Source organism: Adiantum capillus-veneris, chromosome 24 (assembly GCF_014529385.1).
Source record: "Adiantum capillus-veneris isolate H3 chromosome 24, ASM1452938v2, whole genome shotgun sequence".
NCBI lineage: Eukaryota > Viridiplantae > Streptophyta > Polypodiopsida > Polypodiales > Pteridaceae > Adiantum > Adiantum capillus-veneris.
The window spans coordinates 48,486,566-48,506,443 of record NC_140954.1 but is presented as its reverse complement, the minus strand read 5'-3'; the positions used below and the strand labels follow the sequence as shown (position 1 = coordinate 48,506,443).

Sequence of the window (19,878 nt, the reverse complement as noted above, 5' to 3'; positions counted from 1 at the left end):
AGAGAGAGAGGAAAAGCAATTGAGTGATAGAATAGAGAGAAAAAGAGGGATAGGGATAGAGAGATAAATGGAAAGAAAGAGGGATAGAGAGAGAGAGGGAAGTAGGGGATTGGAGATTGATAGGGATATAGAGAGAGGAGGAGAAAAAATATTTACAGAGAGAAGATATAGAAAGGGAAAGGTGGTGAAATAGGGAAATACATAGAGAAAGAGTGAGCTAGAGAGAGAGAGAGAGAGAGAGAGATGATAAAATGAAATAAAATGATATATTTGTTGGAATTAGGGTTGCAGAGAAACGAACACAGCTTGGAGAAGACGAAGGAAGCTCAAGGCAGACAATAGAGAGTGTGCTACTTAGTGTGCAATGGAAAGATAGATAGCCCTGGAGTGATGGGCGTATATACAATGCTCAGGGGAAACCTCCTAAAGAGGGAAAAGATGCTGGCGGTTCTAGTGTGTCACACACATCACTACCACATGTATATGGTAACAAATCCCCCCTGGAGTGATGCAGTGAACGAGAGCTGGCACATGAGTAAAGGGAAGTGCCATGCCCTGAGAACATGATCAGTCCACAAAGGGGAGTAAGCCTAAAGCTTTGTGAAAAGTTTCAAGCTTCACACGAGACAATGCCTTTGTGAAAATATCTGCAAGGTTGTCGTGTGTTGGCACATAAGCCAAGTTGATCTCTCCTACTGAGAGCCTCTCCTTGACATAATAATAATGCACCTCAATGTGCTTTGTGCGAGCATGAAAAACTGGGTTCCTCGCAACTGCCAATGCGTCACTGTAGATAGTGTTGGCAGTGTCCTGTCCAACACCCAAATCAGCCATAAGGCATCTGAGCCATACACACTCAATCGTAGCTGTGAAGACTGCCCTGTACTCAGCCTCACAACTCGAAGTGGCCACAGGAGGTTTCTTCTTGCTCAACCATGATATACATGAACTGCCAAGCATGAAACAAAAACCACTTGTGGTCACTCGCGTGTCAAAACAACCAGCCCAATCTGAGTCCAAAAAAGCATGTAAGTCTGGCGGCAATGATCCCCCCTTGGGATAAAACAAGCCAAGATTTAAAGTGCCACTAAGGTAGCGTAAAATCCTCTTGACAGCCTGCCAATGCTTAGACCCTAGGCTATGCATAAATCTGCTCACCTGTGAGACTGCAAACTGAATATCCGGCCTCATGTTGCATACATAAATGAGGCAGCCAACAGTAGTTTGATAAAGAGTGATATCAGAAGGATCGCCAGCATAATGTAGACTCAACTTCAAACCTGTTTCCATGGGAGTGGCAATAGGTTTGCAATCCTCAAGTCCAAACTTACATAGCAATGTCTCTATGTAACTTTTCTAACACAAGGCAATACCACCATCACACTGCTTAAACTGTATATCCAAGTAATGATGCAATAGCCCCAAATCTTTCATCTTGAAAGTAGCATTCATATCAGCCTTAAATTCAGCAATATGTCTCTCATTTGGTCCAGTGATCAGTAAATCATCGACATAAAGAACCACAATGAGAAGTACATCACCCTCACGCTTTACATACAATGTGCTTTCTGTTGGACTGTTACGAATGCCTCGTTTGACCAAATTAGTGTCAGCTTTCTCATACCAAGCACGAGGAGATTGCTTCAACCCATACAAAGCCTTCTTACATATGCACACTTTGTCCTCTTGTCCTTTTATGACAAAACCGCGAGGCTGCGTTACATAAACTTCCTCAAATATGCGCAAATGGGAGCAAAAGTCTCTTCATAATCTATGCCTTTTGCTGTGCATAACCACAATTGGATCCTTATGGCGATCGATCTCACCATCCGGCTTGCGTTTCAACTTGTAAAGCCACTTCGTACCAATGGCCTTATGCCCAGGAGGCAAATCACATAAAGTCCATGTGTCATTTTCTATAAGTGTAAGAACTAGGGAAAGCTAGACCTAGGATCCTCCTCCCAACCCCCCATAATATACGCGGGATCTTAGCCCCTTGCCCTAGATGGATCCCCTGTCCACACTGTCTAGAGCCACAATGGCCTTTTTGCCAGGAGGCAAATCACATAAAGTCCATGTGTCATTTTCTATAAGTGTAAGAACTAGGGAAAGCTAGACCTAGTATCCTCCTCCCAAACACCCATAATATAGGCGGGCTCCTAACCCCTTGCCCTAGACGAATCCCCTGTCCACACTGTCTACCCCGGCCCCTGGCCGAAGTCCATGACCACCCTAGTCCTTAGGTCTTACCCTTGTCCTGACATTACTCCCCCCTTAAGGAAGAGCTTTCGTCCTCGAAAACACAAGTAGTAATATCTTCTTAAGAATACGGATGTTTTCCTTATTGACGTCCCGTACGTGGGCTAGTTGTCTGTATGTTCGATAATTGGTGCAGTGAGGAGGTTCAATGAAACCAAGAGCCATATCTTGATTTTCAACATTGTTGTCCTTTTGCAACCACTTGTATCGAATTGGCAACTCAACTTGTAACTTACTTGTTGAGTACTTGAAAGGAGTAACCACAACTAAGAGTTATCCAAAGGCATAACGAGATTTCAGATCTTCTGAAGGTACTGGAATAATGCAAGAAACCTTGGCGTAACTTTCCATGCAGTTGTGAGCCAGATTTCCTACTCGCGTGAGTATCTTGAAAAGTTCATAGCTACTGAGGGATAGAATAGGGAGTGTCCTCTTGTCAGACTTCTGAATAATTTGGAATACAAAGAACTACATGTTCATCCCTAATGAAGGTTACTTGCCAACATAAATCGATTTGGCACATGTTCTCACATGGGATACAACATGGTCTAGGAACTCAAGGAGTTCGGTTTAGCCAGTAACCTTCATTAGGGATGAACAAGGAGTTCGGTTTAGCACAAATTGTACTTGTCGGTGGAGGAAACTATGAATTCATCCGCTACCGCATGCTATATTGCGGGATTCTTTCCTTGAAAGTATAACAAGAATAGATCAAACTGTGATCCTCCATGACTAGGGGGTGATTTAGCAATCATCACCCGGGTCTGACCCCAAAACTGTGTTGCCGGGTCTTACCCCAAAACTTGTGTTGCTATAGATAGTAGTAGTGATATAGAGAGAGCAGGAGATCCACACAAGTGAAATACCTAGCTCATACGGATGACCATGCTGTCTCAACTGATTGCTGCATCTATACGCCGTGTTATAGATCTGCCTATGCGAGTGTAATTGAGTCAAAACTCAAGGTCATCGTCGCATCAAAACATGTATTGCCTACGAAATACCAAAAAGTTTTGTAATGGCAAGACTCTTGCTTGGCGAGTAACATCAATGGGAACTCCAAGGGATAGATCTATTCAAGCTGGAGAACAATCACCCAAGAAATACCAGCCTTGGGTCTTACCCTAGGTCTGACAATGGCTCTTATCCTGTGTGGGGGATAGGCCTTATGCAAATAACAAATGGGTGTTCAATCAAGAAACCGATGAAGACAAATTGGAGTAGCATCTTGACCACTTACTAGCTGAGAGTGAGATCACTTTGGCGCAAGCTGACTCGTGAGCAAAACATGGAGCAAAATTTTCTTTAAAAATTGTTCATTATTCTTTGAGAGGAATAAGAAAAAAGAAGAGCATGTTGGGGTGAGGAATTGTTCGTAAACGACTATGACATGTATAGTTGATTTCCATGCTCCTATGCATCTGATGCCTAACTTGCAGTTTATCGTATAAGCATGCAACAACTTTCTGCTATGACTCTTAATGAGAGAAAGAATAGAACAACAAGTCACAGACTGACTCACCTACCGTGTATGTGGTGGTGACGACACCAATGTGACTTAATGTTAGCACTTGTCTTTGAATTAAGTCCAAGTTTTAGGTTCTTTTTAGTGTTGTGTTTGGATAGCAACCTAAACAATCCAAAATGATTCATAACTAATATTGTCCTTGACAGAGCGACTGTGTGAGAACGTACTTGGTACCATCTGGGTAGCATGCCTTGGATACCAAGGTGGAAGCCCGTGGCTACCGTGACAATTGTAAACGTAAACATTAACACGAGAAGTGCCTTGCATCGATTGGACTGGTAAACTTGGTTTCCACCACTCTTGACTCCAAGTCAATGGTAACCGATTTAGAAACCGTGTTGCACGTGAAATTGGTTAAGCATTTGGCGGTTCACAACAAATCATATTGTGACATGTATATCCTATTGCACAGATATTGTATGCATCTTATAATGTTGTCAACGGATCGTATACACCAAGATGATGAACTGGTTGTACCCCCGGGGTCTTCACTAAGGATTACCGTATGGTGTCACGTGAGTGTACAATAGGGGGAGGGTTATGAGGCCAAAAAGGTAGATTCTACAAAGGAGGGTACCATATATAGGGGATAAAATGATAGTTTTGGTGCACGCAGGTGACGTCTTCCTAAAACTATTAGTGAATCCCCCGGGGTCGTACCAAAAATGATTATTTTTTAAAAGAAATTGGTGCATAACACTACCCAATGCCAAAAAATGGACTATACTCTGAAAAGCCACATGCACGTATGAAGACATATAACTATTGTGCCCTGCACCAAAACTGGAGTTTATTTTTATAACTATTGTGCCTTGCACCAAAACTAGAGATTATGTCGAATTGCCAACTAATGCATCATGCTCACGTTGTCGGACATGTGGACATTTCTTTTTTTGATGCGTTCCGGTCCTAAGCAAATAAAGCATAATTTTTTACTTTTTCCACGTTGAAAGTCAGATTGTGATAGTTGCTTCCTGACCATGTTGGTCGTGACTAGATTTGTTCCTACAACCGAATTATTTTGGACATGTTGGACCTCTTTGGTCATAACTGGTGGATTGACAACCCTTTGGGTTGCTGACAAGTGCGAAGCTGATTCTGGTAGCATTTGTAAATTAATTGTGTGAGATTTTCCACATGCATAGCCAATATTTGGACCAAACAGCTAACTTGCGAAATCAGGCATCAAAAGTCTGCCAGTCCTATCAAGTGACAAACTCCCTAGCATTCGGCAAGTATATAATCCTCTAGAATATCAAACACGCTTTGAGGAGGAGGGGTTGATAAATAAGGAGATAGAGATAAAATCGCCTGGGTTTGCATCATCCATCCCTGTTGCCACGATGGTACCCTCCGTGAGAGTATCTGGCCCCACGACATCCACAGGTGGAGTCGATTCCAGGTATTCAAAATCAAATATGTGTTGATCATCAACTTCCTCATTCATGGCAAAAACGTGTTGTGCGAACAAAAAAAGAAATCAATACCTCGGATTGCAAAAAGGCTTGTAGCCGTAGTATGCACCACGCTAAGTAGATCCGTAATAAAAGATATAAAATTTCCGTCAAATCAAGTCGTGCGTGAAGTGGGAAAGAATTGAACCCAAATCCCAAGACGTTCTTGGATCTGTGGTTGTCCAGTTAACCGGCCGTTACAACCGGCATGGACTTCGACAAGATGTCCGTCGTAATGGACTCCGACAAGCTGTCCGCCGTACCCTTTCCAAGTAGTAATGCTTGAAGATTTCGAAAGGGCACCAAAACCTGGCCACTGCAGAAAATCTGCTTGTTGATGATGTGCTAAAGGATTTCCAAGAGGCGGCTTGCGATACCTTGACAAAACCTCCCAAGCCCAAGCTGTAAAGGATGTAGTCAAAAAGCCTGTGTGCACTTGCCCTTGTGGTTAATTTTGGTATGCCCTAAGGCTGTGGGTGGCCCAATGTGGGAAGGCCAAAAAAAAACCAAGACTGTCTATGGCGGAAGAGGCAGTGATGACGAGCAAGAGGGAGAGAGAGAGGTCAAATGCTCTGCTGCTCCACTGCGTCGGTCTCTGTGACGTTTTTTTCTCAGCACCCCCGTGCGCACCTACCGAGCCCAAACACGCTCGTTTTTGCCTTCCTTGCCTCTTCTCACTCCCCTCAATAGGGGCGGATCCCTCGGGTGCAAGAGGGTTTGATGGTGCCTGCTAAGCGGCCATGCCAGCACAGCCAAGCCTGGGGTTTGTATTTTCTCTTGATTGCATGAACATGCAAAAAAGGTGCAGATAAGGACCACGCCCTGCCCTGAAAAAACCTGAGGCTCTTGATATCAATGTAAGAACTAGGGAAAGCTAGACCTAGGATCCTCCTCCCAAGCCCCCATAATATACGCGGGCTCCTAGCCCCTTGCCCTAGATGGATCCCTTGTCCACACAATCTAGCCCGGCCCCTGGCCGAAGTCCATGACCACCCTAGTACTTAGGTCTTACCCTTGTCCTGACAATAAGTGCATCATATTCTGATTGCATGGCAGCCATCCAATTTTTTGAATTCTGTGCTTCATCAAAAGATAGAGGCTCCTCAACATCATGTAAGCTAGACACAGCCAAAGCATAACAATATGATACATAAGATGCATGGCGAGAGCCTGAATGAGTACGACTAGACAAAGGTGCATCCAATTTACTATCACGCAAAGTGTGCACCAGCCATTTTGGCATACCTCTAGCCTGCTCATTTTCAGCCCTTTCCTCATCAAGTACATCATGTATATCTGCATTACTAAAAGGCTGATCTGTAACATTTTTAGAAACCCCATAGGTTGTACATTTGACTCATTGGAACTTACATTCGTATTTCCACCACTTAAAAGAGGCAAAAAAGTGTCATAAATGTCCTGGGATCTTGCATTACCTTCTCTAGTACATGACAGCAAGGGCTGAACAGAATCTTCCACAAACATTACATGTCGTGAAACCAGAATACGTTTTGTTTGTGGATGATACAATCTTTTCTTTCAACACTATAGCCAACAAAAATACATTTGACAGCCTTATCATCCAATTTTCTGCGTTGTGTTTGTGGCACCAAAGCATATGCCAAACAACCAAAAACACGCATGTGCTCAATAAAAGGCGAAAATGTCATGCTTCATGTGGAGTAATAGACTGCAAAGCTTTTGTAGGAAGCGTATTTAATACATAAGTGGCACACATGATGGCCTCAAGCCAAAAAGAATGCGGAAAAGCTTGACTTTTGACCATACATCGTGCCATTTCTGTAAATGACCTGGTTTTCCTCTCAGCAACACCATTTTTCTGAGGTGTATAAGGCACTCTACATTGGTGTTTTATCCCATGACTAGCCAGAAATGCATTGAATTCATGAGACATATACTCCCCCCCCCAATCGGAATGGAGGGTGCCCATAGTACATTTTGAGACATTTTCAGCCATAGCCAGAAATTGTTTGAAGCACATAAAAACTTGGGACTCCGTTTTAAGCTGAAATACCCATGCATGCCTGGAGTAATCATCAATGAAAGTCACAAAGTAAAGGTAATTGCCCAAGGATGGAGTTTGCATGGGCCCACAAACATCACTATGCACAAGCTATAACCTGCACATGGCCCGAACTAAACCATCCTTTGGAAACTTAGAACGCTGCATCTTACCCAAAATACAACCTTCACAAACATGTTTGATAGGTGCTTCAAGAGGCGGCAAAGAAGCAACCATATCAGATTTTTGCAAATGCAGCAAACTGGTAAAATTCAGATGACCAAAACGTACATGCCAAAGTTTTGCATCTGAAATAACCCTTGAATCTACAACAACATTTGCAAAATTTTGTCCACACTTGTCATACAAAGTGAGCTTATACAACCCACAACACAAAAGGTCAGATACAACAATTTCATCACCAAAATTGAGATCATGAATTGTACATCTATCATCCACAAATTTGACTACAAGTCCAAGTCTAGCAAGTGCAGATACAGACAAAATATTCTTCTTGATCCTAGGTACATAAAGTGCATCAACAAGTGTGAAAGAACTGCCATTAGCAGTAGTAAGCACAATCTTTCCAACTCCCTAAACTGGATAAGAGGCATTGTTGGCACAAGTGAAAGAATTTCCATGAGGGGCAGACTCGAGAGAGGTAAACAATTCACGATGTGAGGTAATGTGCTTTATAGCACCACTGTCAAAATACCACACATGTGAATCTGCAGAAACTGACAAGCATGCATCATGGACAGCAGGACTGTAAGTGCACTCTGTGCTAAAATCCCATTTTGCATTGACATCAGCATCACAGTCTCCTTTCATAGAAAACTCAACAATGGCTGCATTTGTAGTGGAACCAGCATTTGCAGTGGAACCACCCTCTTTCTTATTAGCCTCTTTGGCCTTCAACTTAGGACACTGCTTGATCAAGTGATCATTAGGTTTACAATAATGGCAACGCATCTTCTTTTTTCCCTTATCACCAGAATTGCCAGACGAAGTGCTGCTAGCAGAAGCATTGGGAACAGAAGTTTTGCCACTCGTAGCAGAATGATAAGAAGTGGATGCGTTGCTGTTACCACCCTTTCTTTGAGAAGCAATAAAAGCCTATTCAACTACACGCTGTCTAGTCCTGGTTTTTTTGGAAAATGACTCTTGCAACAGCAATGTGCATAATGCATTAAACTTGACAACTTCTGGATTTCCTTGGGTCATAAGTCTCCAAGCACTAGCAAAAGTCTGGTAAGAATCTGGTAAGACATCAAGAACAGTCTACACAAGGGAATTGTCTGAAATGACTTCACCTGTAGAAATAAGTTGCTCATTGATATCCTTGACACTAGCAAGGAAAGTGTCCATATCATCTTCCTCATGCATAATCTTCGACTCGAGCTCTTTACGTAGCAAAGCAATTTTAGCCTCATTGCGGCTTGCATAAAGACCAGCGAAAATATCCCAAGCCTGTTTTGCAGATTTTGTTGAATGGATGTGAGGAACAATCATATGCTTCACAGATAATGCAATCAATGCATGATCCTGCGCATCTTTTACATCTCAACGAGCTTGTTTTGCCATAGGAAAAACAACTCTAATAGCAGCAATCCTTGCAACAAGACCTGCAACATCCTCAACATCATCTACATCCTCAGAATCAGGACGTACAACAATGCTCTGCACAATATTCCAGACGCCCTTTGACACAAGAACGTGTTGCATCATATAAGCCCACATAGGGTAATTGTCCCCATCCAACTTGTCCTCAGCATCAAACATTTTGAAGACATATGTGTTGTTGTCAGCCATGGTAAATGCTGCACCTGATGTGAAAACTGCTCAAAAATAGGAGAATTGGATCGGGAACAACACGTGCTATATAGCACAAACCGTAGAAGACTGTAAGGCAGCTGTTATGCAAAAAACGACACTAACAAAAACTCTGCACAAAATGACAAAATAGCCTGTGCAGTACTGCCTGCAGTGGAAACGGAGACCAAAATGGCTCTCCCAAAATATTCATCGACCTACGAACGCTCACCAAAGCTCAGTGAAATCAAAGAAAGTGAGCAGGCATGTGCTAGAGCACCTAGTGACTAAGCCCGAGAGGATGCAACCTGCTCTGATACCAATTGTTGGAATTAGTGTTTTAGAGAAACGCACACAGGTTGGAAAAGACGAAGGAAGCTTAAGGCACACAATAGAGAGTGTGTTACTTAGTGTGCAATGGAAAGATAGAAAGCCCTAGAGTGATCGGCGTATATACAATGCTGGGGAGGGAAACCTCCTAAAGAGGGAAAAAATGCCCCGACGCTCCTAGTGTGTTCACACATATCACTACCACATGTATATGGTAACAATATTAACGTCTTTAAAAGGTCAAAATGACCTATGAGACCAAACCGGAGAGAGAAGTAGGGGATCGGAGATTGATAGGGATAGGGAGAGAGGAGGAGGGAAATATATAGAGAGAGAAGATATAGAAGACGAGACGAGAGGGGGAGAGAGAGAGAGGAAAAGAAATCCCGATATAGGTAGAGAGAAAAAGAGGGGGAGAGAGAGAGAGAGAGAGAGAGAGAGAGAGAGAGAGAGAGAGAGAGAGAGAGAGAGAGAGAGAGAGATGAAGAGAAAGAGGGATAGAAAGAAAAGTAGGGGAGAGAGGAGGAGGGAAATATTTAGAGAGGGAAGATATACGAGGGGAGACAAGAGAGAGAGAGAGAGAGAGAGAGAGAGAGAGAGAGAGAGAGAGAGAGAGAGAGGGAGAGAGAGGAAAAGAAAAAAAGAGAGAGGTAGAGAGAAAAAAAGGGATAGGGAGAGAGAGAGAGAGAGAGAGAGAGAGAGAGAGAGAGAGAGAGAGAGAGAGAGAGAGAGAGAGAGAGAGAGAGAGAGAGAGAGAGAGATGAAGAGAAAGAGGGATAGAGAGAGAAGTAGGGGATCCGAGATTGATAGGGATAGAGAGAGATTGAGAGGGAGAGAGAGAGAGAGAGAGGAGGAGGAGGAGGAGGAGGAGGAAAAATATTTAGAGAGAGAAAATATAGGAAGGGAGAGGTGGTGAAATAGGAAAATACATAGAGAAAGAGAGAGAGAGAGAGAGAGAGAGAGAGAGAGAGAGAGAGAGAGATGAAACGAAACAAAATGATATATTAGCGTCTTCAAAAGGTCAAAATGACATATGAGACCAAACCGGAGAGAAAGATAGATAAATAGTTCTATTATCGTCCTTGGAGGTCAAATATGACCTATGGTACGAAATGAACATGTCACATGGTGTGAGTGGAGGTCATAAGTGACTCTTGATGCTCAAAAATGGCTGAAACGAGTGTCACAATAGAGAGTCCACATCGTGGTTGGGAGAGGAAGGTATGTAGGGAGAGATCATAACTGAATATATGGGGAAAAGAGGACCTAATGTGGTCAAAAGCTGAGCACTCAAGTAGTGTGTGGTACTCACTTTCTCGCACTTGACGAGGGCATAAGGTGCAAAGTCGATGAGACCCTTCGCCAGTGCCCCAACGTCCTATCTTGTAGCGTACAGAATGGGAGCTAAGACGAATGGAGGCAATGGTGCGGATCGCACTCAATGGGATGGGCTCAAGGTTTGTTTACCACCCTCAGAGAAGAAGAGAGATTTGTAGTTTGGGGCAATGTGTGTGGTGTAATGGCTAAAGCGGGAACCTTCGGATTTCTCCCAAGCCGTGATACATTGGTGTTGTAAGAAGGCCTCATTAACTTGGGAGTCGATCGACGCATCCTTGACCAAGTGACATGCATCCCATCTTCCAAACCATTTCTTGATGTCAAGCATCCACCCCAAACTTAGTATTTTGCTCTTGCATGTCTTTTGGACCTTTTGACTTGCTTCATATGGGATTTTAGGAAGTCGATACAAAGGGCTATGTTGTGTCTTAAGCATGTACTCCACAACCCTTTGCATGCCCAGATCTCAATGGGAAGAGATCCACACTCAAGAAGTAAGAGCATGTAGGGTGTTTGTGTCTTGACTTGAAGAAAGTTGGTGAGAAAACGCTTTTGGACATTGTCAAACTCTTTCCAAGTAGACTTCTTGATGCTACCACCCCACACCTCCACTCCATAAAGAAGCACCGGTGTCACCAATGTGTCAAAGAGATACTTTTTGAGAGCTCAACACTTGATCTCTCCAGCATTGCACATGTTCTCAAATGCATAATAAGCCCTCTTTTCGGCTTCCAAGCAACGCATTGCGCAATCCTTCTATCTATGATTGGATGGAACCTCAAGGCCAAGGTACTTGAAGCTATCTACCACTTCAAGTTCCTCATTGTTGTATACAATGCATGGATTTTCATCATTGAGGGTCTTTACAAGAATAACTTTGGTTTTGGATCCATTCGCGATCAGCCCGCTATGTAGGCAAAAGTGTTCCAAAACACTCATAAGCTTTTGTGCATCTTCTAAGGTATGTGCCAAGAGCACTACATGATCGGCATAAAGCAAAAGCATGATCACCGCATTTTCGATCTTAACCTCTTCTATGCCTTGTTGTTGCACAAAATCAAGAACCATGCATTCCAATTCATCGATGAGTAGCCCAAAGAGGGTTGGGGAAAGTGGGCATCCTTGTTTGACACCAATGGTACTTGCATAAAATTCTGAAATTCCATCTCCCATACGTAGTAGTTGACATATCACTTTTTGGTAGATGCAAAAGACTGCATGCATAAATTCTCTCGGCACTTGAAGGCTTTGCATACGTCTCCAAAGATTTCTTCGTGGTACTATGTCAAAAGCTTTCTTGAAATCCACAAAGCTACAATACAACTTTTTTCCTTTCAATCGAGACGCTTCCATAAGAACTCGAAGAGTGACAAGGTAATCAATAGTGTTATGATGCTTTCAAAAAACTGCTTGGCCTAGCACACGTTTGTCGTTCTTTTCAGCCCATTCACTTATCTCCATGTCCATGATACATCCAAATAACTTTGCCATCAAAGAACCAACCATTATAGTGCAATAGTTGCTCACATTGTTTACATCTCCTCCTTTGTGCAAAGGTTTGATCCAATTTTCACTCCAATCATGAGGCATGCCATGTTGAAGTGCAAGGTTAAACATATCGCATATCCAATATCGTGTTTTCTTGCTTGTCCATTTAATCATTTCAGCCTTGACACCGTGAAGGTCCCCTGCCTTGCGGGTAGCAAGTTTCTCAAGCGTGCAACATACATCCTCAATGGTAAAGAAGGAAGGCATAAATGGAAGGGAGCTACAACACTCCATCTTATCAACATTTGGTTGCTCATAGAGGTTCTTGGAGTGCGTATACATATCCTCAAGAATCAAGTCACCAAAGCTCTCAACACGCTTGCCTTTTAGATTTTGCCAAAACTTGCCACATGCATGTGCTTTCTCTTGCGCTAAAAGAAGTTATTTTTGGACTTCCCATATTCTCCTCTTTTTTTGAACAAGTGCTTTGTATGTGTGTGAATGTTCCAAGTAAAATTCCTTATCTTTGCTTGCATCCAACCTTAGCAAGTGTTTTTGGGCTTGACTACATTCCATGTCGAACCATTTCTTCTTGGTGCTACCTTTCTTAGATCTTTTGCAAGACATGTGTTTCACCGAAAAGCATTCCCTCGCACAAGAGCAAATTACTTCTTTGAAAACTTTCCACTTGCATTCTAATGTTGGGCTCTCTGGATGCTCTATCATGCTTAACATTTGGTCCACCATATCAGCATATATAAGTGCTCGTTGAAGTCTAGATGTAGGTACAAATTATTCACATCATGATTGGAGGCTACATGCTCGGGTCTTTTACCAAAACGGACTCTATGTCCAGTTGGCAGCCACGCTAGCCCCTTGGCAGCCCAGTCAACAAAAAAACGCCACTTGTGGAAAAAGCAAAAGGTGGCGGGTCCAGCGCAGATTCCAGCCGAGGCATTCAAGCCTTTTCCTGGCAAGGCATTCAAGCCAGCTTCCTTCGCTCCCTCCCTCTCTCTTTCTCTCTCGTTCTCAGACTATGTTGACGTTCCTGTGCGGCGTTGAGAGTCCTCTCTCTCTCTCTCTCTCTCTCTCTAAGCTCCCTCTTATCAGCGGTACCGTCATGGCGAGCTACGTAAAGCCGGAGAGCTCAAGCCGTCCCTCACCGAGTTCCTCTAGCTTGCAATAATGTGTGACTCCATCGACAATCCGCGCACTCCGACCCAAGGCACCACGGGCAAGTGTGTGTCCCGGCTCTTGCAACATGAGAAGAGCGACGATGTCACGCATCGACGCAAATGATGCTATTGCAAGAGCTCGTCGGTTGGGCAAGTTTTACGTTCGAAGGGAGACCAATGAGGTATGAGAGTAAATCAATTGAGGGAGGAAATGGTTTGTGTGCAAGATGATGTGCGTGTGTGTGTCAATGTGTGTTTGCCCGTGTGTGTGTGTGTGTGAGTGTGTGTGTGTGTGTGTGTGAGAGAGAGAGAGAGAGAGAGAGAGAGAGAGAGAGTGAGTACAATGTAAACAATTAGTTCAAAAAATTACAAACTGTTGAATGAGATACAATGTGTGTGTGTGTGTGTGTTTTTTGTGAGTTTAAATGAAATGATTTGTTAACGTCTTCAAGTTTCAAAGTGTGTGTGTGTTTCTTTTGAGAGTTGAAATGAATTGATTTGGTAACGTCTTCAAAGGTCAAAGTGGCTTGTGTGATGAAATGAAATGATATGTTAACGTTTTCAAAAGGCAGAATTGTATGAGAGATAGAGAGTTGAAATTAAATGATTTGTTAATGTCTTCAAAGGTCTAAGTGGCTTGTGTGTGAAAGAAATGATCTGTTAACGCTATCCAAAAGGAAAAGTTGTGCAAAGGGATGAAATGAAATCATCTCATAACGTCTTCATCCGGCAAGATTGCACAATGTGAGACGAAACAATTTGAATTTGGCGAATCAAATACAATGTTTGAGTAAAGACAACACTAAGATTATGCATTAGGTCTAAGCTTTACTTTGTGTCACCATCTTTGCAAAAGGTTTAGGGTTGTGCATATGCAACAACACCCACGTATGTACACCCATACTCGTGCTTAAACATACATATGCACAAGCATACACATGCATAAACTTTGTACCTTGTTTATGCATGTGTTTGTACCTAGCTAGCGGTACGTTCAAGCACTTTTAGGTCCAATATACACAATCATGGACATTGTCTTAATACGCATAATCAACGCGCATACCCATGCAAGGACAACCTTGCACATGCATGTGTAGATTTATTCAAATATGCACGTTCATATTGTATGCATGGGTCTATGCACGTGGATGTTTATGCATGTGTATGCTTATGCCCATGTACGTTTAAGCAATTTTAGGTCTAATATACACAAGCATAAACATGTCTTAATACGCATAATCAACGCATATACCCATGCAAGAACAACCTTGCACATGCATGTGTAGGTTTATTCAAATATGCACGTTCGTACTATATGCATGGGTCTATGCACGTGGATGTTTATGCATGTGTATGTTTATGCCCATGTATGTTTAAGCAATTTTAGGTCTAATATACACAAGCATAAACATGTCTTAATACGCATAATCAACGCGCATACCCATGCAAGAACAACCTTGCACATGCATGTGTAGGTTTATTCAAATATGCACGTTCGTACTATATGCATGGGTCTATGCACGTGGATGTTTATGCCCATGTAAGTTTAAGCAATTTTAGTTCTAATATACACAAGCATAAACATGTCTTAATACGCATAATCAACGCGCATACCCATGCAAGAACAACCTTGCACATGCATGTGTAGGTTTATTCAAATATGCACGTTCGTACTGTATGCATGGGTTTATGCATGTGTATGTTTATGCCCATGTACGTTTAAGCACTTTTAGGTCTAATATACACAAGCATAAACATGTCTTAATACGCATAATCAACGCACATACCCATGCAAGAACAACCTTGTACATGCATGTGTAGGTTTAGTCTCATATGCACGTTCGTAATGTATGCATGGGTCTATGCACATGTATGTTTATGCATGTGCATGTATATGCCCATGTACGTTTAAGCAATTTTAGGTCTAATATACACAAGCATAAACATGTTTAAATATGCCATAAATCATCGTGCATACCCATGCAAGAACAACCTTGCACATGCTTGTGTAGGTTTATTCAAATATGCATGTTCGTAATGTATGCATGGGTCGATGTATGTGTATGTATATGCATGTGTATGTCTATGCCCGTGCACGCATTTTTTAATGCAATGCAATGGTTTATTCAAATATGCATGTTCGTAATGTATGGATGGGTATGCGCATGTGTATATTTATGCATGTGTATGTATATGCCAATCTACGTTTAAGAAATTGCAGGTCTAATATACATAAGCATAAACATGTTCAAATATGCGATCTTTCAACCCATCCCTTCCACACAACTCCAAGCTAGCCCATGTCTTCATAGCCGGTTACATGAAGTGCAAGAAAGGGAAGAGAGAAGAACAACCACTCGATGAAGGTAACATGAAGAATCTTACTCAAGCATCTTCTTGTATGTACGTTGTGCTTTACACATTTCTTTAATCATTATGATTGGTGGTTGCAGTTGATTTGGTCACCCCTCCTCATGTACAAAGACATGAAGGGGGGGCTCACATTCCTGAAGATGTGCTTCACGAGGTAGCGACCGACATGAACGCATTGGAAGAAAACATTGTACAAGTAGCTCAAGTGGTGGACAACTCCATTGATGCTGAGGACGAAGGTCCTATCATTGTCGACCATGTCGTGGCGGGCCCTAGCAAGGGTAAAAGGCCTCGTAAAAAAGTGTCAAAGAATGATCTTGTTGCTACCCAACGATCTACAAGATCTTTTTTACGAAGGTCCTATCATTGTCGACCATGTCGTGGCGGGCCCTAGCAAGGGTAAAAGGCCTCGTAAAAAAGTGTCAAAGAATGATCTTGTTGCTACCCAACGATCTTGTTGCTACCCAACGATCTACAAGATTGAATACATGTGGAGTTTAACGTTGCTTTGCATTAAAGCTATGTGGGACTCCTTTTATTTGCCATGGGCAAAAGACAATTGTTTCCTTTGTTAATTCATGGTGTTTTGGTTTATTATTTGACTATGTGACTCTCTCTCTCTCTCTCTCTCTCTCTCTCTCACACACACACACACACACACACACACACACACACACACACACACACACACAATCACATAGCTTGCATGAGCAAAAGTCGCCCACACCCACACTTAAGTCTCTCTCTCTCTCTCTCTCTCTCTCTCTCTCTCTCTCTCTCTCTCTCTCTCTCTCTCTCTCTCTCTCTCTCTCTCTCTCCCCCCAAATAGCTTGCATGAGCAAAAGTCATATATTAAGCATTACCACAAGAATGATACAATGTAATGTTACAACACATCTGGAGTTGCGGTTCTGGCTTTCTTATCCAATTTAGCTTGCATGGACACTCTCTGATGTTTCTTGGGCTTGGTAAAGGGATGCACACCGCTCTCTTTCTTTCTTTTAGAAGATCTTTTTTTAATGAATGGCTTTTCACTCTTTAGGGTATCGCCAGAGCCATCCTCCATAGTGGAAAAAGCTGCCATGTCATGTTGTGCCTTCATCAAGTTCACATGGGCCAATGTGCGTCTTAGTCCATCACATGCTTCCTTAATGAGTGCTTTGTCTCCTCCCACTATCACTAACAATTCATCAAAGATTTGCCAGAGTGGTTGAATGCTCACCTTTGATGTCGCAGAATCAACATGTTCATGCTCCACTTCCTGAATGGGTAAACCCATGCTAGTAGGAGGAGACTTCCCACTAGAGAATGATTTTGTGTGGGCCTCCATTCTTCCTCTTGGTTGCCTGCCTATTTTCCATGATTCATACATGTCCATGCATTGCTTCACAAGTGAGGCTTGGGTATCTCCTCTCATTAGCATGACCTTAATTTGATGCTTGCATATATTCCCTTGCTTAGCCCACTTACAAGTGCAACATGCCCATTCATAATCGGCGTTGAATACAGTGTACCCTTGGCCGGGGGATGAAACACTTTCCACCAAAGCCACCCCCTTGGAGGAATCCACGAAGGTGACATTCCCATCAGGAATTTGAAGTGCCCGCTGGTAGGAGTTCTCAACAACCACCTCTATGGAATTGTTGCGCCTGAATCCATTATCCTTCAATTGTTGAATGAACCAATAGTGGGGCAAGCAACTAGTGGTGAGCTTGTGCAAGAGCCAATCTACACGCCAAGCCACGAGCCTTTTTGTGGCACCAAGGAACTTAGACTTTAATTGGCCATCATATGCCTCGATGGCACCATTCGTATCTTGTCCAGCATGAGGAAAATTGTGTGTTGCCCGCACCCACATTTTTGTGCCACAAGGGAAAAAAAGGGTAAGAGAAATTGGCATAAGGATAGGGATACATGAGATATTTGTGATGACATTGTCTCACCTATCTTCGGCTCCCAATAGGTCTTTAGGTACATGATGAACTCAATTTCTTGGCTATATTTGTTGTAGAAGGACTCGAGCATCAACTTTGCCTCCTCCTTGGTGACCTCCTCCCTTGTACATGCACCGTGCATATTCATGATTGCCCCCAAATCCCTAAACATCTATGCTCTTTTTGGCCAATCCTTGACCTTTCTAATAAGATGTTTTAGCCAACATTGCTTGACATGCCACAAACAAAGTAGAATTGGTTGATGGAAAACAACTCTTCTTGACAAACCCCACTGACTTTTGTAAGTGCATGCCTCAACCTAGATATTAGATGTAAACCATAAAGTTTTGGAAGGTCTATACCTTAGAGAAGCAATCTCTTGCTCTGCATCATCAACCATAAATGCTCCAGGCTCCCAAGACTTGTGGTAGTCAAGCATGGAGTTCCTAAAGAAGCTCAACCAGGTTCGAGTGCTTTCAAAGGTGGCTGATGATGTTAGGACCCATGCAATGGGGACACCATTACGATGGCTATCAAACACAAGGATAGTGTAAAGATTGAACTGCAATAAACATGTAAGGCATGCTTTATATATTTCCTTAATGAAAAAAACCACCCGATTGAAGAGAGGAAAACCACATAATGCAAGAGACACGAAATTCTACCTTGTATTTATTGGTGCCGAAGGTTGCATCCATTGCAAGGAGATTTGCATTGCCGTGTTTGAAACACATATCTCTTTGCCATGGAGTTTTTATTCCCAACACAAAGTCCAAGGAGTTCTTTTCATCCTGATGTTGGTATACAAAAATATTCTCCTTGTTCTCCATGCACCATCTCCTGACACTCTCAGCATCATTGTCGTGCCATTGATATTCATCAATGGAGAGCTTTTGGCCGATATTCAGGACATCTTTTATGCTCAAAAAATCGTCCCTAACCATGGAGTACACAGGATCCTTCGTCGTTTGAGTGTGAAATGCTTGAATGTGCTTTTCCATAACTTGTTGAGGTGAGAATCCACGAAACAGCATGTTCGCAACCCAAACTTTCTTGTGCATAGATATCCAAGGAGAGAACTTTGAAGAATTGCCATCATGAGAAGAACCATGGCACACCTCATCATCCCTATTCGTGTGATAAGGGTGGATGTACGAAATGATGCCCACATCGGGCTCCTTTGCCAATCGCTTAACTTGGAAGTGACATTGACAACCTCGTAAAAGCATGCCTTTATTAAGAGGTGGACGCCTCTTCTTTTTTCCGCTTGATGGGCCTTGTGGGGATGCTTCATTACCATCTTCAAATGGTGCACCATCTCCCTCTATTCTTCTGCAAGAGATGATGTAGATGATGTCTTTGGTCCAAATGCACACCAAAACTTGGTATGAAGAACACAAAATTCCTAATTGCATTGCAATTACCCAACATAACAATGTGATTAGAGGTTGAATGTAGTTGGAGATACACTTACACTTTTCGCTCAATCCACGTGTCGATAGTGATGCATTTAAGTTGTTCTGATGTTCGCCTATGGTGCCTGCTAATCTTGAAAGACGTAGGAAAATTCTCAGACTTTGCCTCGCCGGCTACAAAGTCATTCACTCAAGACCACGGAATTCGAGCTTCACGCATTATTAGATACTTGGATTTCTCATTGTATATATGCAACCATTGTAGTGATGAAGAATAGAAGATGGCGGGGTTAGGAATTTGTAGGTTCATCTTGAATTGAGATGTTGCAAGGGAGGGAATTAACACTTGCAATTCACATGAACGAAGTCATAGTAAGGATGCAGAGAGGCAGGGAGAGAGAGAGAGAGAGAGAGAGAGAGAGAGAGAGAGAGAGAGAGAGAGACAGAGAATTGTGACCACCATCACCATCACCATCTCTTTGTGTGATGGTGATCCCATGAACCACCCAAAGTGAGAGAGGCTGAGTGTGTATGTGTGTGAATGTGTTTCATGTGTGTGTGTGTGTGTGTGTCAATGTATAACATATATTTTGAGAGAGAAAGAGAGAGAGAGAGATGGATAGAGCCAAGTCGGAGACCTGGAGGACTTATTACAATTAATAACATAGCGTTGGCAGCAGAAATAGCCAACGAAGGAGCCTGGCGAGGTGGACCCATTTGAGGAGTCACACAATTTGTGCAGGCAATGA

General features: G+C 42.7%; 1 protein-coding gene and 1 pseudogene across 1 annotated transcript; one reads left to right on the top strand and one right to left on the bottom strand.

Annotated features, from left to right (window-relative positions):
• The first annotated feature begins 15,727 nt into the window (after positions 1 to 15,727).
• On the top strand, positions 15,728 to 16,174 carry LOC147426332 (uncharacterized). The gene is made up of 2 exons (XM_086498200.1): positions 15,728 to 15,773; positions 15,861 to 16,174. The coding sequence occupies exons 1-2, from the start codon at positions 15,728 to 15,730 to the stop codon at positions 16,172 to 16,174; spliced, it is 360 nt and encodes a 119-aa protein (XP_086354326.1).
• A 492-nt stretch (positions 16,175 to 16,666) lies between these two features.
• On the bottom strand, positions 16,667 to 19,145 carry LOC147426331 (uncharacterized; annotated as a pseudogene).
• Between the last annotated feature and the right edge of the window lie 733 nt (positions 19,146 to 19,878).

Excerpts from the sequence above, each read along its gene's own strand:
- LOC147426332 (XM_086498200.1), top strand. The coding sequence starts at position 15,728 with ATGAAGTGCAAGAAAGGGAAGAGAGAAGAACAACCACTCGATGAAG. Across the intron at positions 15,774-15,860 it reads AGAACAACCACTCGATGAAG|TTGATTTGGTCACCCCTCCT; the intron begins GTAACATGAAGA and ends TGGTGGTTGCAG.